We start from the raw sequence: 26,001 nt of genomic DNA, 5'->3' as shown, positions 1-26,001 counted from the left end.
CAGGATGACTAGAAGGCATGAGATGAACAGGAAGAATCATTGAGAAGAGCCAATCATAATTATCTTTCTCCATATTTTATGCTGATCCCTTCCTCTCCAAACAGGAAATAGTACTTAAAATTTATCTCTATTTTCACTCTCTAGCTATATAAAATAACTGATGCATTTACACAGTTATAGAATCAAATTTTCTTTACATCACATAATTTGCTGATTCCATGTGTATTCTTGTTTCATGTTCTGTCTTGTTTTAGAGAGTTTCCATTTTTTTCTCCTCTGTCATGTCACTACATTACATTGTGATCTACAGCCGTGTTTCTCAAACGGAATGTGCTTAACGAGTCTGCTGCTGGCCCATGGGCCATATTTTGAGGGAGAAGGTTATCGTGGATACACTGACACCAGAGATATAACCAAAAGTGAAGAGAGAATATTGGGGCTTACTCTACCTACTCTTCTCTCTCTCTCTCTCCCCTTATTGCCTCTCTTCCTAAGCTCCCAGTCTACCTTTAATATTCTAAAATATATATATATATTTCTTCTTATTTTTACATTTTTCAAAGTATGCACATCATGTATTATATAATGCATTGGAGCAAGGGCTAGCCAGTTGAAGGCAACCAATAAACAGAGGAATTTGTATGATGACTTTCCTTCTGGACATCTAAGCCCTTGTTCTTAAATAATCAGAACAGTAATTGGTTTGGGTGGGTGCTGGTTGGTAATTGTCTCTTTGTACTGTTGTGTTTACATCATGTATGTCAGAAATTTTTTATAATAAAAAAGTTAAAAAAAAGTCTGCCTAGGAAAATTGCTTAAGCATGCCTCTCGACAAAAGTTATTTTCCTAAACATTTTATGAAGTCTCGAGGTAAAGGATTTTCTACCAGTTTTTATATTATGTATCTTTACGAGACTTGGATTATAGAATAGCAATCAGCTTGTATTTGAGACTTTAGATCTTTTATCTCATCAAGAACTAAGGAGGGAAAAAAATGGCAGCTGGAAGTGTGAGTTAGACTGCTGGAGGCCCCAAATCAATAAGTTTAAAACTCCTGAGTCAGATTAGCCAAGGGACAAAGCAAAGAGTCATCTGGACTTTTTTACATCCAAATCTTTTCATAAAATATCAGATCTCAGGAGATACCTCCACATCCATCACTCAGATTTATAATATTAGGTCACCTGCCTCTATATCTGTAGTCTCTCTCCATCTTTGGACTGGGTTTTGAGAAAGAAAATCCTCTAAAGTGAAGTTCCACGGGAAGTTGCCTTGTCTCTACAGTGGTTCTAATCATCCCGAGCAGTGCCGCCTGAACTATTCTGATAGATTTGCCTTCTTCACTTTTGTGATTTTGATCCCATTTAAACAGACCTGAGAAGAAGATAGTCCCATTTTCATAAAGCAAATCCTGTCCTGCATCCTGTGGTAGCCCTCTCTATCAGACACCCACATAAAGTGGGCCAGTTTCCTTTTAATCCACTGCAAGGCCAATAGGCCACATTGGAAACAAGGAAGGACTTCAATACAACTTCTGCCTTGTTCCCAGCGTGAAAGTGCCATATGTTCCCATCATTTAGAGATATCTCTTAGGAGTCAGGTAGGACATTACGTGATTTCTCCTGACCTATTTGGGCCTCCCATTCTCTAGCTGTGAGCAAAGCTGCATGGTTTTAGTGTGTACTCCGGATACTGATGCTTATATAGAACTTGAATTTTACTATTATTTTCAGAGTCAGGGTTTGTAAATGGATTTTTGTTTTTTTTTTGTTGTTATTGTTGAGGAAGATCAGCCCTGAGCTAACATCTATTGCCAATCCTCCTCCTTTTTTTTCCCCTTTTTATCCCCAAAGCCCCAGTAGATAGTTGTATGTCATAGCGGAGCGTGCGCACTTAACCACTAAGCCACGGGGCCGGCCCCTGGATTTTGTTTTTGATGGATCAGATGATAATTTCAGTAGGAGGATTCAAGGAATTTATTCTGAATTCATACCACTGTTTTAATGGTATTTTGATGATTTGACACCATTGTTAGTAAGCTGGATGTATGTCCACTTGCCATAGAGAAGAGAAATTGTGAGCACTATATGAGATAACTTGGCTTTATTGTCAAAAATTTGGAGCGACCATATTGGACAACTGGATGTGTTGCACAATTACTGCATTAAAGAAGTTTTATAGATAAAAATTTCTAAAATGAATTGCATCATTTTTAGAAGACAGCCAACTCTCCCATCATTTTTTTTTTTTTGACATAAAGTAACTATGTCTGGTTAACTCATTCAGTAACTTAGATATATATTTTAAAGCCAGTTTGTCTTGGAGGGAATGTCAGTATTTTTTTTCCTTAAGGCTAAGTGTTCAAAGGTATTTCACAAAGCATTTTTCTTTAATATTCAAGGTAAGAATTTAATTTTATATCTGTTTGAAACTTTCTCCAGACCAAAATTAATGAGGCCATGTCTTATATGGTAAAACTGTAAAGTCTGGTAAGCACTATCACTTGTTCACTGGAGAGATTGCAAAACAAATTCTTGAGGCAAATCTCATCATTGCCTATGAGTACTCCTTCATACAACTCCAATCTGAAAGGGGTAAATTTTTACAAATCCTTCTCATAATACTCTTCTTTTATATAGGGTGCCAGTCATAATCCTGGGTTTTCAAGTTATGGCTCCACCATTAACTGGCAACATAGAATAACTCTTTCACTAGGCAAGAAATTTTATTGAAATTCAATTCTTATTAATAAACTTCAAAAGCTCAGATGAGTGAAATATTTATGGAAGATTGAAGAGGAGAAGTACTTCATTTATCTAAATATTCTAAAATCTCTCTTTCAATTTATTCAGACAAGCAGAATGTTATACTTTTTATCAGGTTTCTCTTAAGTGTTATCCCATGGGTCTGCATTCAAAGGTACTATAAGAACCCGCTGTACGAATCTTGCTATATGTACCCCACGGCCAACTCAATTCAATACCTATACATTTGTCTAAAACATGGACTCAGAGAGGAACTCTCTCTCTCTCCTTACTCAGTACCAGGAAACATTAGACCTCTTTGGTTTGTGGACATGACAATTAACTGATCTCGTCTCTCTCTTTGCAGTAGCTAAAAAGTACTAATAAAAGTTTTTGATCTACCACTGACAAATGTGAAAGGCTTCATAAATAGAATTGGCTTACTAATCTCACTTTAGGTTTCATCTTTTGTTCTACACTAATTTGGCTGCTGTTCCATATTCAATAACATTACCTTTTATCTTAATCAGTGATTTTTGTATTTACACAAATCCTTTTAGAACAAAATGAGTTATGAGAGTCACTCTCCCTCAGAAACACTGGACCCAGTTCGATTTCTGCTTGATGGCTCAGAAACAACATTTGAATATCCATTAAGATTTAGTACCTTAGAAGAACACTAAGAACAATATTGCCTAGTCCAGGAGAACAAACAGTAAGGAGTAGAGTCAATCCCTTGGAAAATTATTGAGGTAAAATCTTAGATCACTTTCACCCAAGTGACTGATTAATTCTATATTTAGTTTTCTGCACCTTAGAAGAAGACTAAGAACTGGGCTTCCAGTCCAGGAGAACATCCAGTAAAGAAGAGAGCCACTGCCTCTAAAAATTGTTAAGGTCCAGTCTAGACCACTTTGACTCAAGTGATTCATTCATCCTATATTTGAAAACCTTGAGCTCCGAACATGTGTTGGACACCACGCCAGATTCCGCATGTAAAAAGTTAAATGAAGGAAGAAATCTCAGTCCAGTGAGGGAGACAGAAATGTAAACATATTATTTAAATATTTTTAAAAGACTATTGGTATGTTCAAAATACCAAAGAGAATAACAGTTTAAGTATTAACAATACCAGGTCTCCTCTCTGATCCTCACCCCATCAGATATCTCTTTTGAAAGGAGTATGGGAGATAGACTATTTTGGAGAAAAATGGTTACTCAGGAAATTAGTTAATAATTGTGATAGCTCAAGAAAGAGAATAGCTTGTCTTCAAGAACATCTTCTTTATTTTATTATCACCTTCTTTGAATAATCAGCAGCAATATGAATATTATTTATTATTCTTCCACCACTGCTATAACGTGCTAAGAGGCAGCATTTGTCGGTTTCCACAAGGTCTTCCTCTTTCTCTCTTATGCTTGTTCATGAGCTGTGAAGCTATGTCCTGCATAACTTGTGAAATTTATCTTGGACTCTTTGGCCTTAGTTTATACTCCACCAATTATTCATAAATACAAAACCCCAAAAAGAGGTAGGGAGGAGAGGAAATGGCAGCCTTTTGCAAATCTAATCCCAGACCACAATATTTTATTAGGGACTCCTTAATATTTTATATCTAACAATATTACAGTCATAAAATCTAAAAATTATATCTAAATGTGAAAATAACTTTGTAATCCTCCATAGTGTCTCTACTTGAGGAATTTGAATTCATAGTGCCTGCCATAAATAGGTTTGCCTTTTAATCCTTAATCGTAAATCCTTCTCTTATGTAATTTCTTTTGTAGACATTCCTTGTCCATAAATTGCCATGTTCTGTAACATGTGACTTCAGCCGGGTGTGATTAAACTTGAAGAGGCACCTGACCCCACGGTGCCTAATCTCTGGGGTAGCAAGCGTGAAACTTTATCCCCAAAGAGAAACAATGTAACTAACTAGCCTGTTTCAGATTCTCGATCATACATCCTAATGTGAATTAGAGAACTTAAAGAATTCAAAGAGACAGAAGCTAAAATGTGAATTAGAGAACTTAAAGAATTCAAAGAGACAGAAGATAAAAACACATGCTTGAGCACACATGTGTATGCACACACAAACACACACACACGCACATCCCATAGCTGGTTATAGGCAAGCCATGATTTAGCCAATGTAATGAGAGAGCAAGGTTCATGAGATAGAGAACAGGTGTGCAAAATAGAGGATGAAGCAGTTAGCTGGTTGCAGTTGGAAACAGAAAGAAGCTAAGTCTTCATACAGCCAGTCCATCAGTGAACTCTTTATATCCAGGGAGAAACCTTGATGGTTATAACTAGGTTCCCTCATGCCCCTTTCACTTGGCAACAGTCAGGAAAACCTTAAAATAACCTCTTTTCACTTGAGAGTAGGTCGAGTGAGCCTCAGTGCCATTATCCAAAAGTCTGGACATGAGAAGTCAACTTTCACTTGTAACCTCTTCTAAGAAAAGATTTCACATTCTGTGCACTACTTTTCCTTAGGCTGACTCAAAAAATTACATCATCTGACTGAAAAATATAAAAAAATATTTCCTCACTCTAAGCCCGATGCCTCAGGGTGGTCACGATATTTGTGTGGATTATAACGTCCTTTCTTCTATTGAAGACGGAAAGATTTCTTCTATTTTGTATTGAAAAATGTGTTTTATTGCAGGCCCAAAAGATGATAAAAGATGGCAGAAAAAATTTTCAAAAGCCCATCCATTAGAGTAAACTCTATAAGAGAGAAAATAAAAATATCCATTTGAGCAAACTCTATAAGCAGTAGGCAAGTGTGACTCGTTTGAAACATCCATGCTGGTGCAGTTTTCTAGTCATCTAAGAGTTTATTTTATGAAGTCTTGTAGCATTCAGCACATGTGAGAAAAACCGACCTGCTCCTCTTCTACCTATTGTGAAAATGAATCATTTGCATCAGTAAAATGTCTGTGTTGAGAAATTAGCTTTCTGAATATGTTATAATGTTTTTTTTACCATACACTACCATAGTTTTGTTGATTATTTTTCAACATATTATCTTCTGAGCAAAATATCATTTTTAAATTCCAATCACCCACTAGGACATTCACAAGGTTCTATATAACTCGTGCAGTCATAAAATAAAGGATAATTTGGAATTTTAATTTTGTTTCTCTCCTGCTTTTTTACTATTTTTTCTCTTCCATTCTTCCTCTCCCTTCTTATCTCTCTTTCTTTTCTTTTCTCTCCACGCAGTCTTAATTTTTATACTTCTATAGTTTTCATACCCAGACCTAGGACAGTGTCTGGAACATCGCAGATGCTTAGTAAATATGTTTTGAATGGCCATTTTCAGTCAGGTAAAGCATTCCTTTCCTTCTGGTAAATAGACTCATTTCATGTCGATGTGTGTAATTTTGGGGCAGTGGTCAATTTGTTATTGTTTTTCTTTGTAATAGATCTCTTTATAAATTGTGCTATCATCACTTTCCTAAAAAATTGAAGATGTCATTAGTCTGATCTCTGAATGAGTGAGGAATTTCTGTTTTGGGAGAGTACAAAAGCTGCAGAGAGATGATCAAAGATTGAGAATTAGATATACTAAACATAAATTAATAATTTTTATCCTTTGCAGTTCTATTGTTTTGATGTGTTTTTTTCCATTCTTCTTGACTACTGTGGATTATCACTTTTTTCTTGTACTCAGATCCATATTTACTCTGTATTTGTCTTTTACTTATCCCCTTCACTATCCAGTGCAACCCAACAAGATCAGAGTTCCATCTGCCAGAACTTCCTAAAGATTGGAGTTTGGATATATTTAACTATAGATAAACAATGAGAAGAAAGGATATTGGGTATATCATTAAGGGAAAAAAAACTAAATTAAAAATAACTACATTAAAAATATAGTCAAACTATTAAATCTTTTTTAAATTTACACATGATCTTTCCATATAAAGTTCATAAAGAAAAGAGGAAGAACAAAATTAAAAATCATCTATAATTACTAAAAAAGGGAAATTATGAAATAGTTCCATCTCCTATAGAGGCAAAAAATAAAGAAATTTTGAATATAAAATAGTCAAGAAGAGAAATACAGATTTCTTCTATGGAAAAAATAGCAGGAAATGAGAGATAAAAGAATTTTTAAGAATAAATGAAGGAAGACACTTGAAAGATAATATATTAGAATAATTTATGAGACAATATTGTGAAAATACATGAGTATAGAAAAAATCAGAGGGCAACTTCTGGAGTATTAGCACAAGGAGCTCTGCAGACTCTCTCTGCTGCTAAACAACCAGAACTGGTGGAAATTATTTAAACACACACACACACACACACACACGCACACGCACAAACATTTAAGATCTCTGAAAACTGTGCTAAGAGCATACAGCAAATGAAGAAACAATTATTGAAAAAAATTTAACAATTACTAACATATATACGTCTAAAACAGTGAACTCACAGTACAGGAAGCAGAAAACATATGACCCAGTAATACCTTTCCTAGGTACATACCGAAGAGAAATGAAAGCATACTTCTACACAAAATCTTGCCCCTAAATTTTCATAGCAGAGTTATTCATTCACCATGTGCATGCAATGAATATTATTCAGCAATGAAAAATAATGTAACACCGATATATGTTATAACATAGATGAAACTTGAACACACTATGCTAAGAAGTTAGTCACAAAAGAACATATATGGTATGATTTCATTTATGTGAAATGTCCACAATGGGCAAATTTATAGAGATAGAAAGTAGATTAGGACCGGGCCCATGGCTTAGCGGTTAAGTGTACACGCTCCACTGCTGGCGGCCCGGGTTCGGATCCCGGGCGGGCACCGACACACTGCTTCTCTGGCCATGCTGAGGCCGTGTCCCACATACAGCAACTAGAAGGATGTGCAGCTATGACACACAACTATCTACTGGGGCTTTGGGGGGAAAAAAATAAATAATAATAATAATAAAAAAAAAGAAAGTAGATTAATGGTTGCCTAGAGCTGGGGAGGGGGAGATCAAGGATAAATAGGGAGTGACCACTAATAGGTATGAAGTTTCCTCAGGATTATAAAAATGTAAAACTGATTGTGGTGAGTTACATAATTCTGTGAATTTACTAAAAAGCATTGAATTCTACACTTTAAGTGAATTTGATAGTATATTAATTATATCTCAATAAAACTTGTATAAAAGATAAAATAAAAATGGCTAATTTCAAGTTTGGCTTTAATTCAGGAGGTATACAAATAATGAACACTTTCAAAAGTTAGTAACTGAAGAGAAAAAAGAAAAGGAAAAGTAAGATTGTCACTCTCTTGGAAGATAAAGACTTCATGTAATGACTACTTTCAAGGATCAGAGCATTTGGTATTCAAGCTAGTAAATAATATAGTAGACAAAAAATGCTCTTGGAACTTTATGATCCAACTCTGATCTATACTACTACAGAATAATCTCAGTAAAATAATCTATCTCCATCAATTCCCCATTACAAATGGAAATGGGAGAAAGGTTATCAATGCACTTAAAAACTGCTACACTAAGATGTCAATTAGACATAATATTGTGAAAAAATATTTGAATCTAATCACTTACTAGATCAAAGAATTAAAAGATGATTTTTAGAAAGATCTGATTCACAAATTTTGTAAACTATCCTCCTGGGTCCAAAGAAGATCATAAGCCCAAGTTCATGGGAAAAAGAACTTCTCCCTCCACATCCCACAAAAACCAGGAAGAACTGGATTTCCGTGAAAAATCTGAAGCTAAAGAATGGGAGAGGCACCTTTCTTAGCACATGAAGAAGGCATAGATGATCTTTTGAAAATAACCTAAAGAGAATTTGAGCAGCAATCGAGCCCCTCCATTAGCAGATGAGCGCTAAAAAGCTAGCAAATTTGAATATTTATGTTATTATAATCTCAAGATTGCATAGACTGATGAGTCCAGAATGGTTAAGCTGTGTACTTGCTTTAACTCTTAAATTAAAAACAAAGAAAAAAAATGCTTTTTGGTGATAGAATGCTCATTCCTGACAATAAGTGAAATCCAGTCAAAAACTTATATTTATTTATCTCATTTTATACACGCCAGAACTTTCCTTTCCATTCTCACCATGTATAAGAACCCATAACAGCACTGAATTTCTGTGGCCAAATAAAAGAATTTCTAAGCTTTAAAACTAGCAGAATTGTTCATCTAAAATATTCTGTCGAAGTGAGTATAGATACATTTCACTCTCATTCATGTTTATCCTTTTAAATTCATTATATTACCTTAAAACAAACAAGCAGACAGACAAAATTAAAACACACTACCATTGAAATAAAAGTATTATTTCTCTACATTTCAAAAACAAAGACAAAAAGTCTTCCGCTTCCAGCCTAGATAGAGTAACAAAGCTGGATTTACCTCTCATCTGAAAATAACAGTTTTCAAGGTATTGAACATCATAATAATGGACAGTGACCCCCAAGAGATGAAAAATAAATGAGGTGAATCTAAAAATTTGTCCTTGCTTAATGCCTTGAGAGATTGTCCCAGGCTGCGGTGCCTGGAGGGAAACCCCTGCAGAACCTGATGGCCTCCCTGTGTTAAGCTGATGGAGTTGGGCGTCTGAGAAGGCCAAAGCAGCTAAAGTTTGCAGGGCAGAGTATCAAAGAGGAGAGAGCTGCACAAAGAGAGAACTCCAGACATCTTCAGTGTCCCCTCCAGTATTCAGCAAAGTAAGTACCGATCGGTGCACCTGTGTGAGGGAACTCCTTCAGGATGGGGCAAGAACCAACTAAAGTGACTAGAGGATTGCACATGATGCTCACACAGGGCTGAGAATAGTGCCTGTTCCAATCAATCTCATAATTGGAAACTGAAAAACCACCTAATTTTTACACTGGGCACTCAGAAGGATTTACCTCAGTGAGAAAAAAGTAATTCCTAGAATTAGTATTGCTCTATTCCCACCTAGAAATTTAAAAGACCATGAAACACAATTCTGCCTCTCTAGATTTCAGTTTCCTGTTATTGCCACATAAAAAATTATCACAAGTTTAGCGGCTTAAAGCAACACACATTTACTGTCTCACAATTTCTGTGGATTAGGAATCCAGAAAGTCCTGGTCCTCCTCTCAGAGTCACCAGGCTGAAATCAAGATGTTGGCCGGGGCTATGATTCCCATCAGAGTTTTAGGATTCCCTTTAAGCTCACTGGCTGTTGGCAAATTCATTTTCTTGAGGCTCTATATGTGAGGTCCCCATTTTCTCATGAGCTGTCACTTAGGACCTGCTTTCAGCTCCTAGATGTTACCCACAGTTCTTTGCCACATGGGCCGCATAGATAGTTCACAAGATAGCTGTTTGCCTTCTTCCAGGCCAAGAGGAGAATGTCTCTCTGACTCTTCATTCTTTTTTAAAGACCTCACCTCATTATGTCAGGCCTGCTTTGATAATCTCCCTTTGATGAACTCAAAAGGGACCCATAGTTATATCTGCAAAATCTCTTTTGCCATATAAGGTAACATGTTCAAGGCAGTAATGTAACATCATATTCACAAGTCCCTCCTACACTCAAGAGAAAGGGATTATACAGGATTTGGGTCACAGAAGGTTATCATAGAGTTCTGCCTAACACATTAATGTAAAAGCTAGTTAGCTGGAAAAGAAAATCTTAAGATTTTATGACAGTAAATGCTCAAACTATAAATTACCAAACTTACACATGGAATGGAAAGTTTACAGAAGTATAAATTCTCAGGGAGCTGATAGACTTAGGAAGGCAATGCGCATCCACGTCACACAGACTAAACGGCAGACGTTCGGACTTCCTTGCTACACAGCAGATTAAACGCTGCAGTGAAACCACCTGAGGTTTTGGATGCAGAGCTGCTCAGAGGCACCAAAGCGACTTCCGGGTCAGGCTCTTGAGGGTGGGGGGAGCAGAGTTAGATGAAAATTACGACTGTTTCATTCTACTGTGTAAAGCTTACAGAAAAAAGAAATGTCTCACCATCGCTTACAGAATAAATCCCCAAACCCTTCGTCTGGAATAAAAGCTCTTCTGTCACTTCTTTGGCCCCTGGCTGCCCGTTTCCCTCTCACGTTTATGTCTCACATAAAGTTTTATAGTTACCTTAAACAATCACATACTTTACTTTGCATGGATACATGAAGTTCCTTTCTTTACAATTCTCTACTTTTACCCTCAACCCACATGATGAATTCCATTCATTGTTTAAGATCCATTTATTCATTTAACAGATATTTATTGAGTGCCGACATTCATCAACGAACTGTTAAGCCTTCACCTCTCCCGCAAAGCAGGGCTGATCTCTGCTTTCTCTTTTGTATAAAAACTTTAGCCAGTTCATTTATATCTATGCCTGTTACCTTATGTTTATACATTCATATCCCAATTGTGAATACCTCGAAGGAAGGATTCTGGTTTATTTGTTTATATTTCTAGGACTACTTCAGGGATTGTTACAACTCATCAATCATGGTTTGCTGAAAATAGTAATAATAATAATAACACCTAAAATGTATTCAGTGATTCCTTGTACTGTGAAAACATTTTATACATATTGGCTCATAAGAAAATCCTTGCAACAGCAGTGTAAGGCAAGTATTATAATCCTCAATTAGTAAATGAGAAAACTAAAGTTCAGAGACAGAAGCAAGACTTTTATTTTCTTTAGTGAGGAAGAGTCACCCTGAGATAACATCTGTTGCCAATCTTCCTCTTTTTTCGCTTGAGAGAAATTAGCTCTGAGCAAACATCTGTGCCAGGCTTCCTCTATTTTGTATGTGGCTCACCACCCAAGCATGGCTGACTAGTGGTGTAGGTCAGTGCCCAGGATCGGAATGCACGAACCCAGGCCGTGGATGTGGAGCATGCCAAACTCAACCGCTGTGCCACAGGGCCGGCCCCAAGCAAGACATTTATATAAATGACTGACACTCCTCAGCCTGGAGGAGTTCTCTATACCAATGTTGTCCCCAGGCCGGCGCATCAGCACCACTCACACATTTAACACCATGTTAAACACGCATGTTCTCAGGTTCCACCCCAGACTATTCAATCAGAAATTCTGAAGTCAGGGACCCATAATCTGAGATTTAACAGGTCCTGGATGTGATACTGACACCTGCCAAAGTCTGAGAACCACTGTAAGCTGATATAGAAACACCCTGGCCAAGAAAATGGGATCGACTAGGACTTTCAAACAACCTTCACCAGAAACTTGGGAACTAAATTCATATGTTAGATTATGAGGGAGAAAAAACAAAGATTTGTACAGAAAAATGATTCATCGTGAAATCAGAAGTCACTTTGAAGGTCTATACATCCATTATATAGACTATGAAACTTAACACAGGGTCAACATGATGAAGTGGCCAATGCTTAGTTAAAATAGATGGAAAATAATCTTTTCCCTTGATGGTAATAACTACTTTGGGATTTACATCGTGTCATGCATCCCTCTTTATCAGAAAATATTCTCTATAACTTGTTTTATCACCCCAAAGACATCTTAAACATCTCCAGGTCAAGGGTCTTGTTTTCTTTGTTTGGATCTTTCCTCAAGCATAGAATGCTGTATTATTGGGAGACATTTTAACAATTTGTTATTCAACAGAATTGAATTGGACTCAATTAGCCCATCTTTCCCCATTCCTTTATATTAGGGATTGTCTTTTTAAAAAATGGCATGTGATGGGCCGGCCCCGTGGCTCAGTGGTTAAATGCGCGCGCTCCGCTGCTGGCAGCCTGGGTTCGGATCCCGGGCGCACACTGACGCACCACTTCTCCGGCCATGCTGAGGCCGTGTCCCACATGCAGCAACTAGAAGGATGTGCAGCTATGACATACAACTATCTACTGGGGCTTTGGGGGAAAAAATAAATAAATAAAATTATAAAAAAAAAATTGGCATGTGATATGATATTAAAAATAGTTAAATTGTTATAGGAAGTTAAATTTTCATCTCCGAAAAGACAAAATAGTGCAAGATAAGTCTGGAGCCCTCCTTTCACTGAGGACTGTTTGCTGAGGGATTGGAGAGTGAGCTTGCATTTAGCATAACCCGAGGACAGCAACAGAAATGAATGTGCACTCTGCACAGAGCACTGCACTCAGCATATTTGCATACACACTTATAAAGTAAAGTTTATACCACTCAGGAAGTTCACCATCTGGTTGTGAAGACAAACTATGTAAACATGCAAAAGAAGAGTTATAAACAAATAAAAAGCTATATAGATGAAAGCAAGTGTAGGGATAATAAATGCCCTACCAATAGCCATGCATTGGAAAGCATAGTGGAAAAGGAGGCTTCACTGCTTCTGAACACATTAGCGCTGCTGAGTTAACTGACACAGGCACAGTCAAAAGTTAGTGTAAGGGAAGCCATCTCATAGAAGAAAGCCTTGTTGGAACTATGAATAACTCTGACTCACCAGCCTCTTTGAATCTTTGCTTTAGTTTGCCTAGATAAGTAAGGATCTGTCTCCAGGGGATTGGCAGGCTCTGTAGATTTTATGGTCCCTCCCAGCTGCGATAAGATGATAACTTTGTTCTTTTCAGTTCTCTAGGAAGGTGATAGCCTCTGGACAGAGATTCTATGCTGATATCCATGAACTGAAAGATCTGATGTGGCAACTCCCAGTCTGCAACACAAGGGAGTTCAACATTTCCTAATCCCCTCCCTTATAACCCACCAGCCTATATAACTGCTTCAAGATTCTGTGCCTCCCTTAAGATGGTTCTTTCAGACATTAGTCGGCCATCTTCCCCCTTGCTAGCAAGCTGTAATAAAGTCTTTTCTCTCTTACCTCCTTGCCTCTTGACTATTGGCACGTCTTGCTTTGGTAAACAGAAGACCCACATTGGGCGGTAACAAACAGAGCATAGAACCATATGCTGATTCCCTACATGATTTTGTCTTGATTTTTGTTCTAGTCTTGATTCAGATGATTTTAAAATATGATGTTTATAAGATCAAACTTTTCATGTTTTTACACATAAACAAAAGTCCCCTCCCTACCTAATGTATGATCAAATCTGTTTGGCATTCAGAGCAGATGCCAAATTTGTCAAAAATTAAGAGATTTTATAAAAATATGGGTACATTATGGGTTTCTCATAAGACTACAATGTTAAGAACAATCAATCAATATCAAGGAAGTCTCTAGCATGTTGTCTCCCTGAGGATATGAGACAAACCCTTCAAACACAAATAAAGTGCTAAGAAATTGAGAGAAACTGACTAACCAACTAAATAACTAATTACGTCAAAATTAAGGAAGATATGTATGTAAGTAATACAACATTTCAATTGGAGGAGAGTATTTTAGAAGAGCATTCTAGAAGAAACCAAACCCTTCACACAGAAAGACGTATGTATAAGAATTCACTGCCTGGAGCATTATTATAGGCCAAGGAAATCAGATTTTAAATTTATCCTGCAGGTTAGGGTTTTCCATCAGAAATGCTTAAGCAGAAAAAGTGGCAGGATCAGATCCTTGCCTTAGGAAGATAACTCTGGAAGCTGTGTCGAGGGTCCATGTAGGGACGATCTAAGCAAGTCCAGACATGCCTAAACACACATATCCTGAAGGCAGATTTGCAGAGACCTCTCTGAGCCCTGGCAGAATATCAGATCAAGTTACACAGTAACCTGAAAGTTTAACTTAGCCTAGCAAGGTGTCTAACTTGTGTCTTGGGAGCTTGTATTTCTCCAAATTTTGTCCAATAAAATGTATTTATTAGAAGTTCTGAAACAAAAAGGTAGTGGTTAGGAGTAAATTATAGATAAGTCCCTGTTTGAGGAAAAATTATACACAGAAAGAGTAATTAAAATAGAAAAGAGACAGAATAGTTGTATGAATTATAAAGTTATACTTTTTTAGTAATATAGGGAATCCTATCTGTTGGGCCTGCATGCACACTAGTAAGAATTATTGTTAATCCAATATAAGATATTAGAATTACAAGTTAAAATAGTCAGAATGGTTTGCATAAACCTATCTTGTAGAAGATTACCTGAAGAATAATACATACTGCCATGTACATAGGAGACATTTTTAACAATCATAAACAATTCTTATGCTTGGATTTTAATGTACATGTGACATCAGGTCCCAGATATCTGTATGTGGGGTAGAAAGAAAAACCCCACTACTAACCTACTAATTATCTCCCCTATAAACTTATTTCCCCCTAAAAGAATGTGTGAGAGTGTGTATGTGTTTACATTTAGGTATATGAAGCAGAGACAAGCATAGTATTTTTGCCCTCTGTGAGAGCTACTAGGAATCAGATTTATTGATGTTTAGCCAGTTTTATTCCCGGAACTTTGTAATTCCAGAAACCAACAAGTTGAAGAAATAATTCATGGAGTTTCTCTGTCTATAATCTAAATACTATAGATGAATTCTGAAATAATATCTAACATGTAGTCTTACTATCATAAAATGAATCTGTTTTTTATATATTAACTCATTTATTCCTTCAACTTTCTAATGAGTTATATATTATTTTTAGACCTGTTTTACATAAGAGGAAAATGGGGCACACAGAGATTATATGAATACACCTTGGCAAATTATCTAATTTTAAAAAATTGGTAAATCTGGTTCAAATTATACTTGATCACGAAGTGTATGATTTGAAAAAGAAAATGTAAAATGCCCTGGTGGCCCTTTATACTAATTTCAGCATATTCATTGATTTGGGGACATTTCCTCGTCCTTTACCTTTAATCTCCTTGTCATTTTTGAACCATCTTATATCAGCTGCAGGTTTACTGCCAGATGTTTTACAAGTCAGCTGCATCAAGTCTCCCTCCATAACCGGGGATGAAAATCCACTGATTTGAGGCTTCTCAGGAACACCTGAAGTTTAAGCAAATGAATGAAGTGAACGTCAATCTCCAGGGCTGATGGCTTCCTATGACTATACTTTCACAAACAAAGCTAACGTGGGTGGTTAAATGACAATAACTTCAACCAAGAATAATAAGCTGCTATATAATAAAATAAACTGCTTAAAACATATAAATATATAGATAGATATAGATGTATATTCTCCACACACACGCATATATACATGTGTATGTATATATATACGTGTGTGTGTGTGTGTGTGTAGAATATACATCTATATCTCATCCAGAAAGCATTTGAAATGCATTTAGTTCACAGTAGTTTTTTAAATTAAATTTTACCTGCAAAAATACTCTTTGTAAGACTTAAAAACAACCATTCAATATATCTTAAGATTTACCAGTACAGAGATTTAAGAAGGTAGATTGTTTGCATTGGGGAAAAAATTCACAAAGTACATTTCTTTATTCTTTAGCAAATTGTGATTTAACTAAAATAGCACCTTTCATTCCTGATTTCATAATTCTTAAAGCTTAAAAAGATATTATTATCCTCTGTGTACTTTGTTCAAGAAAATACATTTTGGAATAAGATATTCATCAATAATCATAACTATACTTACTTTTCTTATTCTTCTAGAGAATATTCTTGTTGTCATTTGTATTAGAAATGAAATTGTAGTTTTGTGGAGCATGATATGTATTATTTTTAATGCTAACCACTTATTACCTTTTCTAGTCCGAATCATCCAATGAATAAGCAGACAACTGATATGCAGAGATAGTATATGGGTGATTTAAACAACAGAACATTACACATTTCTTGGGCAATAATATTCTGTTGTCATGTTAGAGGTTTATTACAGTTTCTTCTAAAATTATTCAATAATAAAGGTAGACTGAAAGCTTCTTTATTGTACTACTTAATTCAGTTTGAAAAGAATAAAAATGTGAGAATGTTGAAAAGCATCAATGAGAGAGATACAAATTAAAACAACAATAGCAAAGATAAATAACAGATCAACATACTCTGATTAGCTGGCTAGTTTTTTTTTTTTCTATTCATCTTCATATTGCCTTTGTTTTTTTAATCTATGCCACATCATCACTTAACAAACTAAAGTTAGCCAGTTGCCTATTCTTGGGCTCTCAAGGTGGCTCTCTATAGAACAATACATTAACTTTTGGCAATTGTTATCCTGAAATACTTCATTTTTGGTGGGTATATTTTGTCCTTAATGGCAAGCGTGTGAAGATTTTTATAAAATAGTCCTAGTGGGACTTGCAAAGAAACATATTCCATAGCCTATGCACAAAACCAATTCACTAGCTGGATTAACTTTAGTAGTCCCACCCAAAAGAATAGCACGCACTAGTTCTTTTAAATGCAATGTTATGCCTTTATCTATCAAAAAAGGAAGGCAAGCTAAGGGCAAAAAAAAAAATCAATCTTGAAATTCCTCTAAGTTGCTCAGTCCACAGGTGTGTTTCAATGAAGAGCAGTAATTTCAGATGATTGGGCCGCTGACGTCTGTGGAATCACAGAGAGCTGTGAGCTGCAACTTTATTTCCTTGGAATCTCTATAAATATATTGCTTTTTTGTGTCACTTTAACCTTTCGGAAAACAGCCCAATATTTAGAGAGTAAAAGCACAAAGAAGCTACAAGCTGCATGCACAAGTGACATTATGTACTTCATTTAGGAATCTAGAAAACTACAAAGTTAAAAGGTGAGAAGACACAGAAATGTCAGGGTCATTTAAATGCACTAAAATACACAAAGTGGTCATATTTGAAAGCCACAAGATATTAGGGAAGGCTCCTATCAGGTGACTAACATGACAAAATGGAGGAGCACCTCCTAAGACAAGTTGAATTCATTATGCTCATTATTCTATCACTTCATAAAAGGATCACCATATACACAATCTATAGATGATTTGCTACAAAGGAATTTAGTTGAAAAATGAGAAATCTGGTGCCTATTGCTGGCTAAGAAACAATTTTGGCTGTGTGCTCTCGGGAAGGCATACAAATGTTTACACTTCCCTTTGTCTGTTTATAAAATGGGGAAAGTGACTAAGCGATTTTTAAACGCCTTTTGTTATAACGTAGCAGGAAGGGATTAAACTACATCTACTAATATGATCTCAAAGTGTGTACGTGCTATTGAATCATGTTGCTGTAGCAGTACGCATCTCTCTGGCTTGTGATTACATAGTGTGGGTCCCTTGCACTTACCCAGAACAGTGAGATAGGCCTTGGAAGTTTTGACAGGCATTGTAAATAAAGAACAGGTGTACTGTCCTTCATCAGAGAGAGACACATCGCTGACGCTGATACTCAATTCATGCCAGGAAGCCCGAACAAGCTCAATCCTATTGTCCCTTAAAGCTGGAAAGAGAAAATATTGAAAATGCAAATAACGTTAGAAAAAGTCAGAACTGTTAGATACGTATTTTTAGCACAATACAATAAACATTTTCTTTGGCCATACGTCTAATTCCCATTTTCTTATTAGAGGATGGTTTACATATATTGAAATAGTCTATCAGATTTTTGAAAAATCAGAGTTGAATTAGGTGCTCCTTAATGTTCTCAGAAGTAACTTTTTAACCAAATGATTGCATCTAGTATAATACTTTGGATGATGTAGATGTTTGTGGTGATAAGAATGGCTTTCCTCCACATCTTTCACGGAACGCTAGCGCCAAGAAAAACTATAAACAGAAGGGTTCACGTCTATGGACAGACAAATTTGGGGAACCTATGACTGCTGTATTCCTTCCAAGAGACCACAATGAACACAGTATATTAAAAGCTCTCTGCAGTAAGAGACACCTGTTGAACTCCATTTAAACGAGAGCCGACATTCAGCTGAAAAGCTCCTGCAAAGTTCTCGACGTTTAAATTTGCTCTGACTGGTTGGTGCCACTGCTGTACTGCCTGTTAAATACTTTTAATATATTCTTTGGTTCATACAACCTTTTCTATCACAGCACATGTGTTTTCACAGAAGAATTCTTAGTATCTTGATGACTTATGCTCCTTTTGACTCATTTTGGGAAAAAACATTTAAAAGTTTAAATATCATTATATACCCCACTAAGTACAGCTATAAAGCCTAAAATTAAGCAAGATACAGCTAAAAAATTACTCTGAAATGCAGAAAGAGGAAGAAGGACTGGTTAGGGACACCAGGACCTGAGGAACAACACAGTGGTGCCCCAAACAATAGTAAAAGGCAATGCACGCCTGGCTTCTCCCAACCACAACCTAGCAACAGAAGGTGGCTGAGGTGGACTCATTTTTATTGCTAATAAATGGGAGCCCCACCAGCAACATCAGGAGGACTGGCCACCAGCAAGGAGAATCAAGTGGGAGCATCACTGACAACAAGGGTCCATGGATGGCGATCTCTTTCCCATGGGGCTGGAGACTCCCCTTCCCTACCTAGAGAAACTGGTCTATTGGGCAGCATGGGCAGCTGGGTGATCCCTTTACAAGTAGCCAGGCCTAGAAGTGATTTTCCCTTCAGCTGGAGAACCACTTATCCTGCCTCGAGCCAACAGGCAGCCTGGCCTGGGGAAGCTCCTCTGCCCCCTTAGGTACCAGTAGAGATCAGTGTAAACCTCAGTGGAACTAGACAACTCAAGCTGACCACAAGCACCGTAAAGGCTCTGACAATTAAATTGTTGGTGGAACCAGGCCTGCAAACGTAAGCTAGGACCTGTGTGCTAAACATAAACAGGATGACTGCCTCCTAGAATAGAAGATTTAAATGGGATCCAGAGTCTCCTAACATTATAGCTAAAGTGTCCAGGATATACTAAAAGAAAAATCACTGGTCACACCAAATACTAGGAAAATCACAACTTGAATGAGAAAAAATAATCAACAGATGCCAACAGTAAGTTGAAATGGATATTGGAATAACCTGACAAAGAATTTAAAGAAGACATCATAAAAATACTTTAAGAAGCAATTACTAATTATCTTGAAACAAATAAAAAGTAGAAAACCTCAGCAAAGAAAAAATTATAAAAAAGAACCAAAATGGAAATTATAGAAGTCAAAAACACAGTAACCAAAGTAAAAACTCACTGGATTGGCTCAACAGTACAGTGCAGATGACAAAGGATAGAATCAGCGAACTCAAGGACAGAGCAACAGAATTCACCCCATCTGAACAACAGAGAGAAAGTAGATAGAAGAAAAAGAAAAAGAATAGAGCCGCAGGGACCTGTGGGGCAGTAACAAAATGTCCGACATGGTACCATACGAGTTCTAGAAGAAGGGAAAAAGAGTGGAGCTGAATGAGAATTTGAAGAAATAATGGTTGAAAATATTGCAAATTTGGCAAAATAAATAAATGTACAGAATCAAGAAGACGAACAAAGCTCAAAGAGGATAAACTCAAAGAAGTCCATATCAAGATACATCAAAATTAAACTTCTGAAATCCAAAAACAAAGAAAAAAAATCTTGAAAGCAGCTAGAGATAAAGACATACTGCCTATAAGAGAACACCAATTCAAATGACAATAGATTTCCTCTTTGCCATCACGGGGGCCAGAGGGAGTAGCCCATTTTTCAAGTGCTGAAAGAAAAGAATTGTCAACGATGATGAATTTTTATCCAGTGAAATTAACCTTCAGGAATCAGGGGAAATAAATACATTCTTAGAAGAAGGAAAACAGAACATTTGTCTCTAGCAGATCTGTCTTAAAGAAAAGCTAAAGAAAGTTTCTTCAAACAGAAAAGAAGAATTCCTGGAGCATCGAGAAGGAAAAAAGAACAACTGAAAGAACAAAAATATGGGTGAATACAACATAGACTACCTTTTTCCTCCCGAGTTTTCTTGATTATGTGATGGTTGAAATAAAATATGGGTGAACACAACATAGACTACCTTTCTCCTCCTGAGTTTTCTTGATTATGTGATGGTTGAAATAAAATATGGGTGAATACAACATAGACTACCTTTCTCCTCCTGAGTTTTCTTGATTATGTGATGGTTGAAATAAAATATGGGTGAATACAACATAGACTACCTTTCTCCTCCTGAGTTTTCTTGATTATGTGATGGTTGAAACAAAAATTGTAACAACTGATGCACTGTTCACCATATATAGAAGGACTACTGGAGACAAGTGAGAAGTGTGCAGGGCAAAGGGACCTAATGGAAGTGAGGTTTCCATACTTAACTCGAAATGGTAAAACATTGCTACTAGTAGACTCAGGTAAGTCGCATGTATATTTCAATATCCAGAACAACTACTAAGAAAATATACAAAACGATACACTCAAAAACTCTATAAATAGGGCCTGGCCCCGTGGCAGAGTGGTTCAAGTTCCATGGGCTCCACTTTGGCTTTGCAGGTTTGGATTCTGGGTGCAGACTTACTCTCCTCACCAGCCATGCTGTGGTGGCGTCCCATATACAAAAAAATAGAGGAAGGTGGGCACAGATGTTAGCTCAGGGCCAACCTTCCTCAGCAAAAAAAAAAAAAAACTTCTATAAATAAAGATGGAATCCATTTATTTAGTGTCTTGAAATAAACACATTATAGAGATGGAGAAGAGACTAGCGTTTACCAAGGTTTAAGGATAGAAGGAGTGGAGGAGATTGGGAGGACGTGAGTGTGGTTATAAAAGGACAGCACAAGGGATCCTTGTGGTGTTGGAACTGTTTTGTATCTTGACTGTAGTGATGGAAACATGAACCTACACGTGTAATAAAACTGTATAGAACTAAACACACACACAAATGAGCATATATAAAGCTGGTGAAACCCAAATAAGATTGGTGAGTAAATGTCAATTTCCTAGTTGTGACATCTTTGCAAGATGCTCTTTGGGTGAAGGGTACATGAGATCTCTCTGAATTATTTCTTACAACTGGGTATGAATCTACAATAAAAAATCATTTAAAAAAATTTATGCACATTTGATGAAGTAGAGAAATGGTTAGGATATCAAAGCTTAAAATGCATGTACACATTTGCCACAGAGCAAGAGGGGGATCCCAAGTGCCATATACTCTTAAATTGCCTGCTCCTTCCCTATATGCTTTGTGAGTGGAGTAGGCAATTATAAAATATATAATATTTGGGAAAATTCTAAATGTCATGATTTAAGATATATTTTTAAAAAATCATCCTCCTACATGTTCAAATAACACATACCTTAATGATAGTAGTCCCTCTGCTACTATTCTCTGTTAACTCTAATTTCATAAGGAGACATATACTTGCACATATTTTCGAAAGTGATTTTTACTGAATATAAAAAATAAGGCAAGTCTGATTATAATTGTTTGTAACTCCATCAGGGTACAGCATACATTTTTTTTAAATGCATGTTTCATATTCTATCTCCTACGTGCCCTAATACATATGCCTTGTTCAGTTGCTAGAGGAAAACAGTGGGACACAGATTTGTTATTTCCCCAATAGGACATCATGCTATATCAACCACTTTTCAAAGCTATGATTTATTTAAAAAAAAAATGTATCACATATTTCTTGGTTTTTAAAAAAAGTGATCACCAAAAGAGAAAACCTCGGGTTTCTGCCGTGATGTTGTATGGGTAAACATGTTCCTCACTCACTGTGTTCAATTTCGTTTCCTCTAACACAGGGCCCACTGACAGAGACAGAACTTACAATTTTCAGTGAATCCTGGCAAGAGGAATTTAACTCTCTTTTGGTCAGATTATTTTGTGGAAACTATACAATATCACTGAAGTCAAACTCAATTACTCAACACTTACAAATATAAAACTTTCATATTTAAATCACTTGCATGGAGTAAAGCAAAAAGTATTGACTTTGGGATCCCAAGACCTGCTCTCAGCACTTGCATGAGGTCAGGTTTCCCGTGGATGATAACTCTTGATTCATCTCCCTTCTTGGATTGTGAAGTGAAGTGAATAATATCATGCAGTATGGAAAGTGCCTTAAAATAAATCTACAAGGATATTATTAAAATATTTTAGGTTTGGAATCCTGAAGTGAACCTTAATATTTTAGTGTCTTAATGTCTCAGTTGATTCAGCCTACCAAACCATATAATATTTTGAGTTCTTTTATGATCACTACCAGCCCTGACTAAAAACTAGGCTCTGAAAAGCAGAATATCTGCATTTTAATGTGAGCACTATTATTGATTAACCATATGAACTTAGCAAGTCACTTAAATACTGTGTGCCTCAGTATGCTGAGTGTTAGGTGGAGATAACTGAGTGAAAGTATAAGAAATATGGTTTAGAGAACCGAAATATATGAACATATATTTGAAACCTGAAAAATATTCCCAAGAACCAGGGAATTGACACAATTAGTAAAGTGATTATTCATTGTGTAAATTTTTTCGATAATACATTTGCCAAAACAAAAGAGCTATCTAAGGAGATTCTCACTGGACTGTACATTTTAAACAAATCTTACATCCACAGCATTTATCTTTTCACGTTTATAAATACTTGTGATGTCATCTGCAGTTTGCTTTATCATAGCATTTCAAGTATGAAAGAATAAAGGAAAAACTTTAATAGTTCAAAGTGGAATACAATATAACTCAACAGGTTCCCTGTGAGCAGCATCCTTGTCTTGCTCATCTCAGCACCCTGTACCATCACTATCTGCACAAGGAGGTATTCAGTGAAGGGCTATTGAATTGAAACTGAGAGCCAAACTCTGTCTGTAGACGATAAGAGCAGAGTGAAAAAGAACTGAACTAGGAAGTCCTCTTCGATATATCTCCACAGGCTCCCCCACAGGACAGAAGTCACAAAAAGAAGAAAAAAAGTGTCCTGTTTAGACACTGTTGAGCATAAAAGAGCTGGAAACATCATGCTACAAAAATTTTTAACAAAGTGATAGTTCATTGGAAAATGATTTGAAATACTGAATGACTGACCTCTGAAGCTATTGTCATGTTACCTTTCGGTTTCCAAATGAACACAAAAGATAGGAGCTAATCAGAGACAATCCGTATTATTTAAATTTTCTACATAGTAAGTCCCAGATATGTAGTGAACCTAAATAAAGAATTGTAATATCATCAGTTGAAGTGAATTCAATCTTAAAAAAATTGTTTTCCTTTGAGAACACAGAATGTTCACTATTATCTAAATATCTTGTGTGTTTGTGTGTGTGTGTGTGTGTGTGTGAGGAAGATCGGCCCTGAGCTATCATCTGCTGCCAATTCTCCTCTTTTTGCTGAGGAAGATTAGCCCTGAGCTACCATCTGTGCCCATCTTCCTCTATTTTGTATATGGGACGCCACCACAACATGGGTTAATGAGCAGTGTATAGGTTCGCACCCGAGATCTGAACCTGCAAATCCTGGGCCATCGAAACAGAGCACGTGAACTTCATCGCTATGCCACTAGGCCAGCCCCTCTAAATATCTTTTGAAAAAATAAAAACCCAAAAATTTTGTTGAAAAAAAGATTTTAAACATTACCCTCAGAATAATTGAAGAGAAGAAATGAGTATGTATAACAAAAGAACAAAAGGCAATTGCTCACCCATCATAGAGATTAAAGAGGAGCTCATGGGTTAAGTAGGCTGCTCTAGGTCCTGCCTTATCAGCTCTTAGGTGCCTGCCACCCAGTGGTGAGGGGATTTAACGGTTCAGAACTCTGAGCTCTGGAGGATTTAATCCTAGCTGCAAATAAGAAGCACTGACCAATGAGTAAGAATCTATTAAATAGTACTTCACTCTGGATAAAAATTATTTTCCCAATATACTGTTGGTTCTAAATGGTTCATCAATCATACAAATGCATATTTGGAATTCAGGCTGGGTAAAATAAAAATTCCTAAGACAAGTACTTGGAGGATTTGAGTCACATTTTATACTCATTTCTACCAAAAGTTACTGGCATAATTAATAAGTTGTATATTAATTACGTAGTCTTAAACCAAATTAACTTAACAACATTAATACTACTGAATTTATCTGTTATTCATTTAAGAACCTAATAGCAATTTGTGCATACGTGCTTTAATAGTTTTCCTGCCTTACGTGTTATGATATTTATAAAGGTGATCACAAACTTCTTGCCAGAAACATTTCCAAATATCTTTAAATTGATTTCCAGTGAGTAATAATTCATGTCACACATTAGAGTGCTTAAATAATGATAAAAACATATTTCATTATGTAATCACTTTTAAGAGATTACTAAAGGCAGCAAATAACAACTTTATTGCTTTCGCATTTTGTCCTAGTTCACCTATTTGACCTAAAACTTCTCCCAATCAGAATTATATCTCTTTGTATTTCTCACAAGACCTTATACATATATGGATGCCTGTTAGTAATTTATTGAATTAAGTTTAATAGGTGGGTCGTCAATCTTTTGCATACAATATTTTATAACTGTACATATTAACATCATTTTAGAAAATTTCATCTAAGTGAACATTATACACTAAACGATTCTATCATTATAATTCACCATATTTTATAGACAGTACGAAAGGAGAAACCTGCATCAAGATGATGGAAGTCATCTCAAGTGTCATCTTGGCTACTTAAATTCTCAGTGGTAAGCCTAAGTTTCTGAAAGCACACCATCCTATACCCGTAGGACCTTAGCCAAAACAATCACTACGTACATTTAAAACTTTAAAATACAGTTATTATCCAACCAATATGTTCCATTTTGTAAAGTAAATTTAACATCATTGAGGTGATGGGATTTCAAGAACCATAGATGTGTTGTCCTTCATTCTCTTTGTTCTCAGCTCAAGCTCCCACACCCAGGTGTCCCCACTTGATTCCTGTAGGGAATTTGGATGTGTCAGTACAATAACCAAGTTCTGCCTATGGGAAAGCTGTGTCTAAGAAAACTGCCCATGGCCTTTGCTTCACTAGCAGCTTTATTTTGCTGCCTGCTGTCTGCCAATAGACTCCTGCCCACCACCCTGACTTTGTTGTCCAAAGCTTGCCCAGACCAGCACACTGCTTTGTTTCCCAACTTCTGCCACAGGCCTGCTCTCTGCACACTGTCCACCTAGACCTGAGCTAATTGCCTACTCTGCTTTGCCCCTTCTGATTTCTCTAGAACTGACCACTAACCAAATTTACTCATGCAATCTGCTAGCCCCTGTTTCTTCAGCTGAAATCTCTACTGTTCCCAAGGGTAAGAATGAGGACAAAGAGCCAAAGCTTCGGGGAAGTCAGCTTTGTTTTGGTATACCACAAGGATTTTTCTGCTAATTAAATCTGTATTCTAATAAATCAGAAAGGGAAAAAAGTCAAATAAGCTCTAATAAAGCTTCAAAGGGGCCACAGATTCAAGGCTTAACTTGTCAGACCTTACAATTGGTCTATTGACACGTATAAGGTCAAAATATGCCTCTAGAT

General features: G+C 36.5%; 1 protein-coding gene across 1 annotated transcript in view; it reads right to left on the bottom strand.

Annotated features, from left to right (window-relative positions):
• The window catches only part of CADM2 (cell adhesion molecule 2), a 237,863-nt gene that overhangs the window by 140,249 nt on the left and 71,613 nt on the right, over positions 1-26,001 (bottom strand). Inside the window, exons 3-4 of the mRNA XM_087418225.1 lie at positions 17,861-18,013; positions 15,492-15,629 (exon numbers count right to left, since the gene is read on the bottom strand). Coding sequence (XP_087274351.1) covers positions 15,492-15,629; positions 17,861-18,013 — 291 coding nt within the window. The remainder of the gene's footprint in view (positions 1-15,491; positions 15,630-17,860; positions 18,014-26,001) is intronic.

The sequence above is a fragment of the Ceratotherium simum genome, chromosome 27 (assembly GCF_057802395.1).
Source record: "Ceratotherium simum simum isolate JZ-2026a chromosome 27, ASM5780239v1, whole genome shotgun sequence".
Classification (NCBI taxonomy): domain Eukaryota; kingdom Metazoa; phylum Chordata; class Mammalia; order Perissodactyla; family Rhinocerotidae; genus Ceratotherium; species Ceratotherium simum.
Note: the sequence above shows the minus strand (reverse complement) of the source record. Positions and strands in the feature narration are given on the sequence as shown.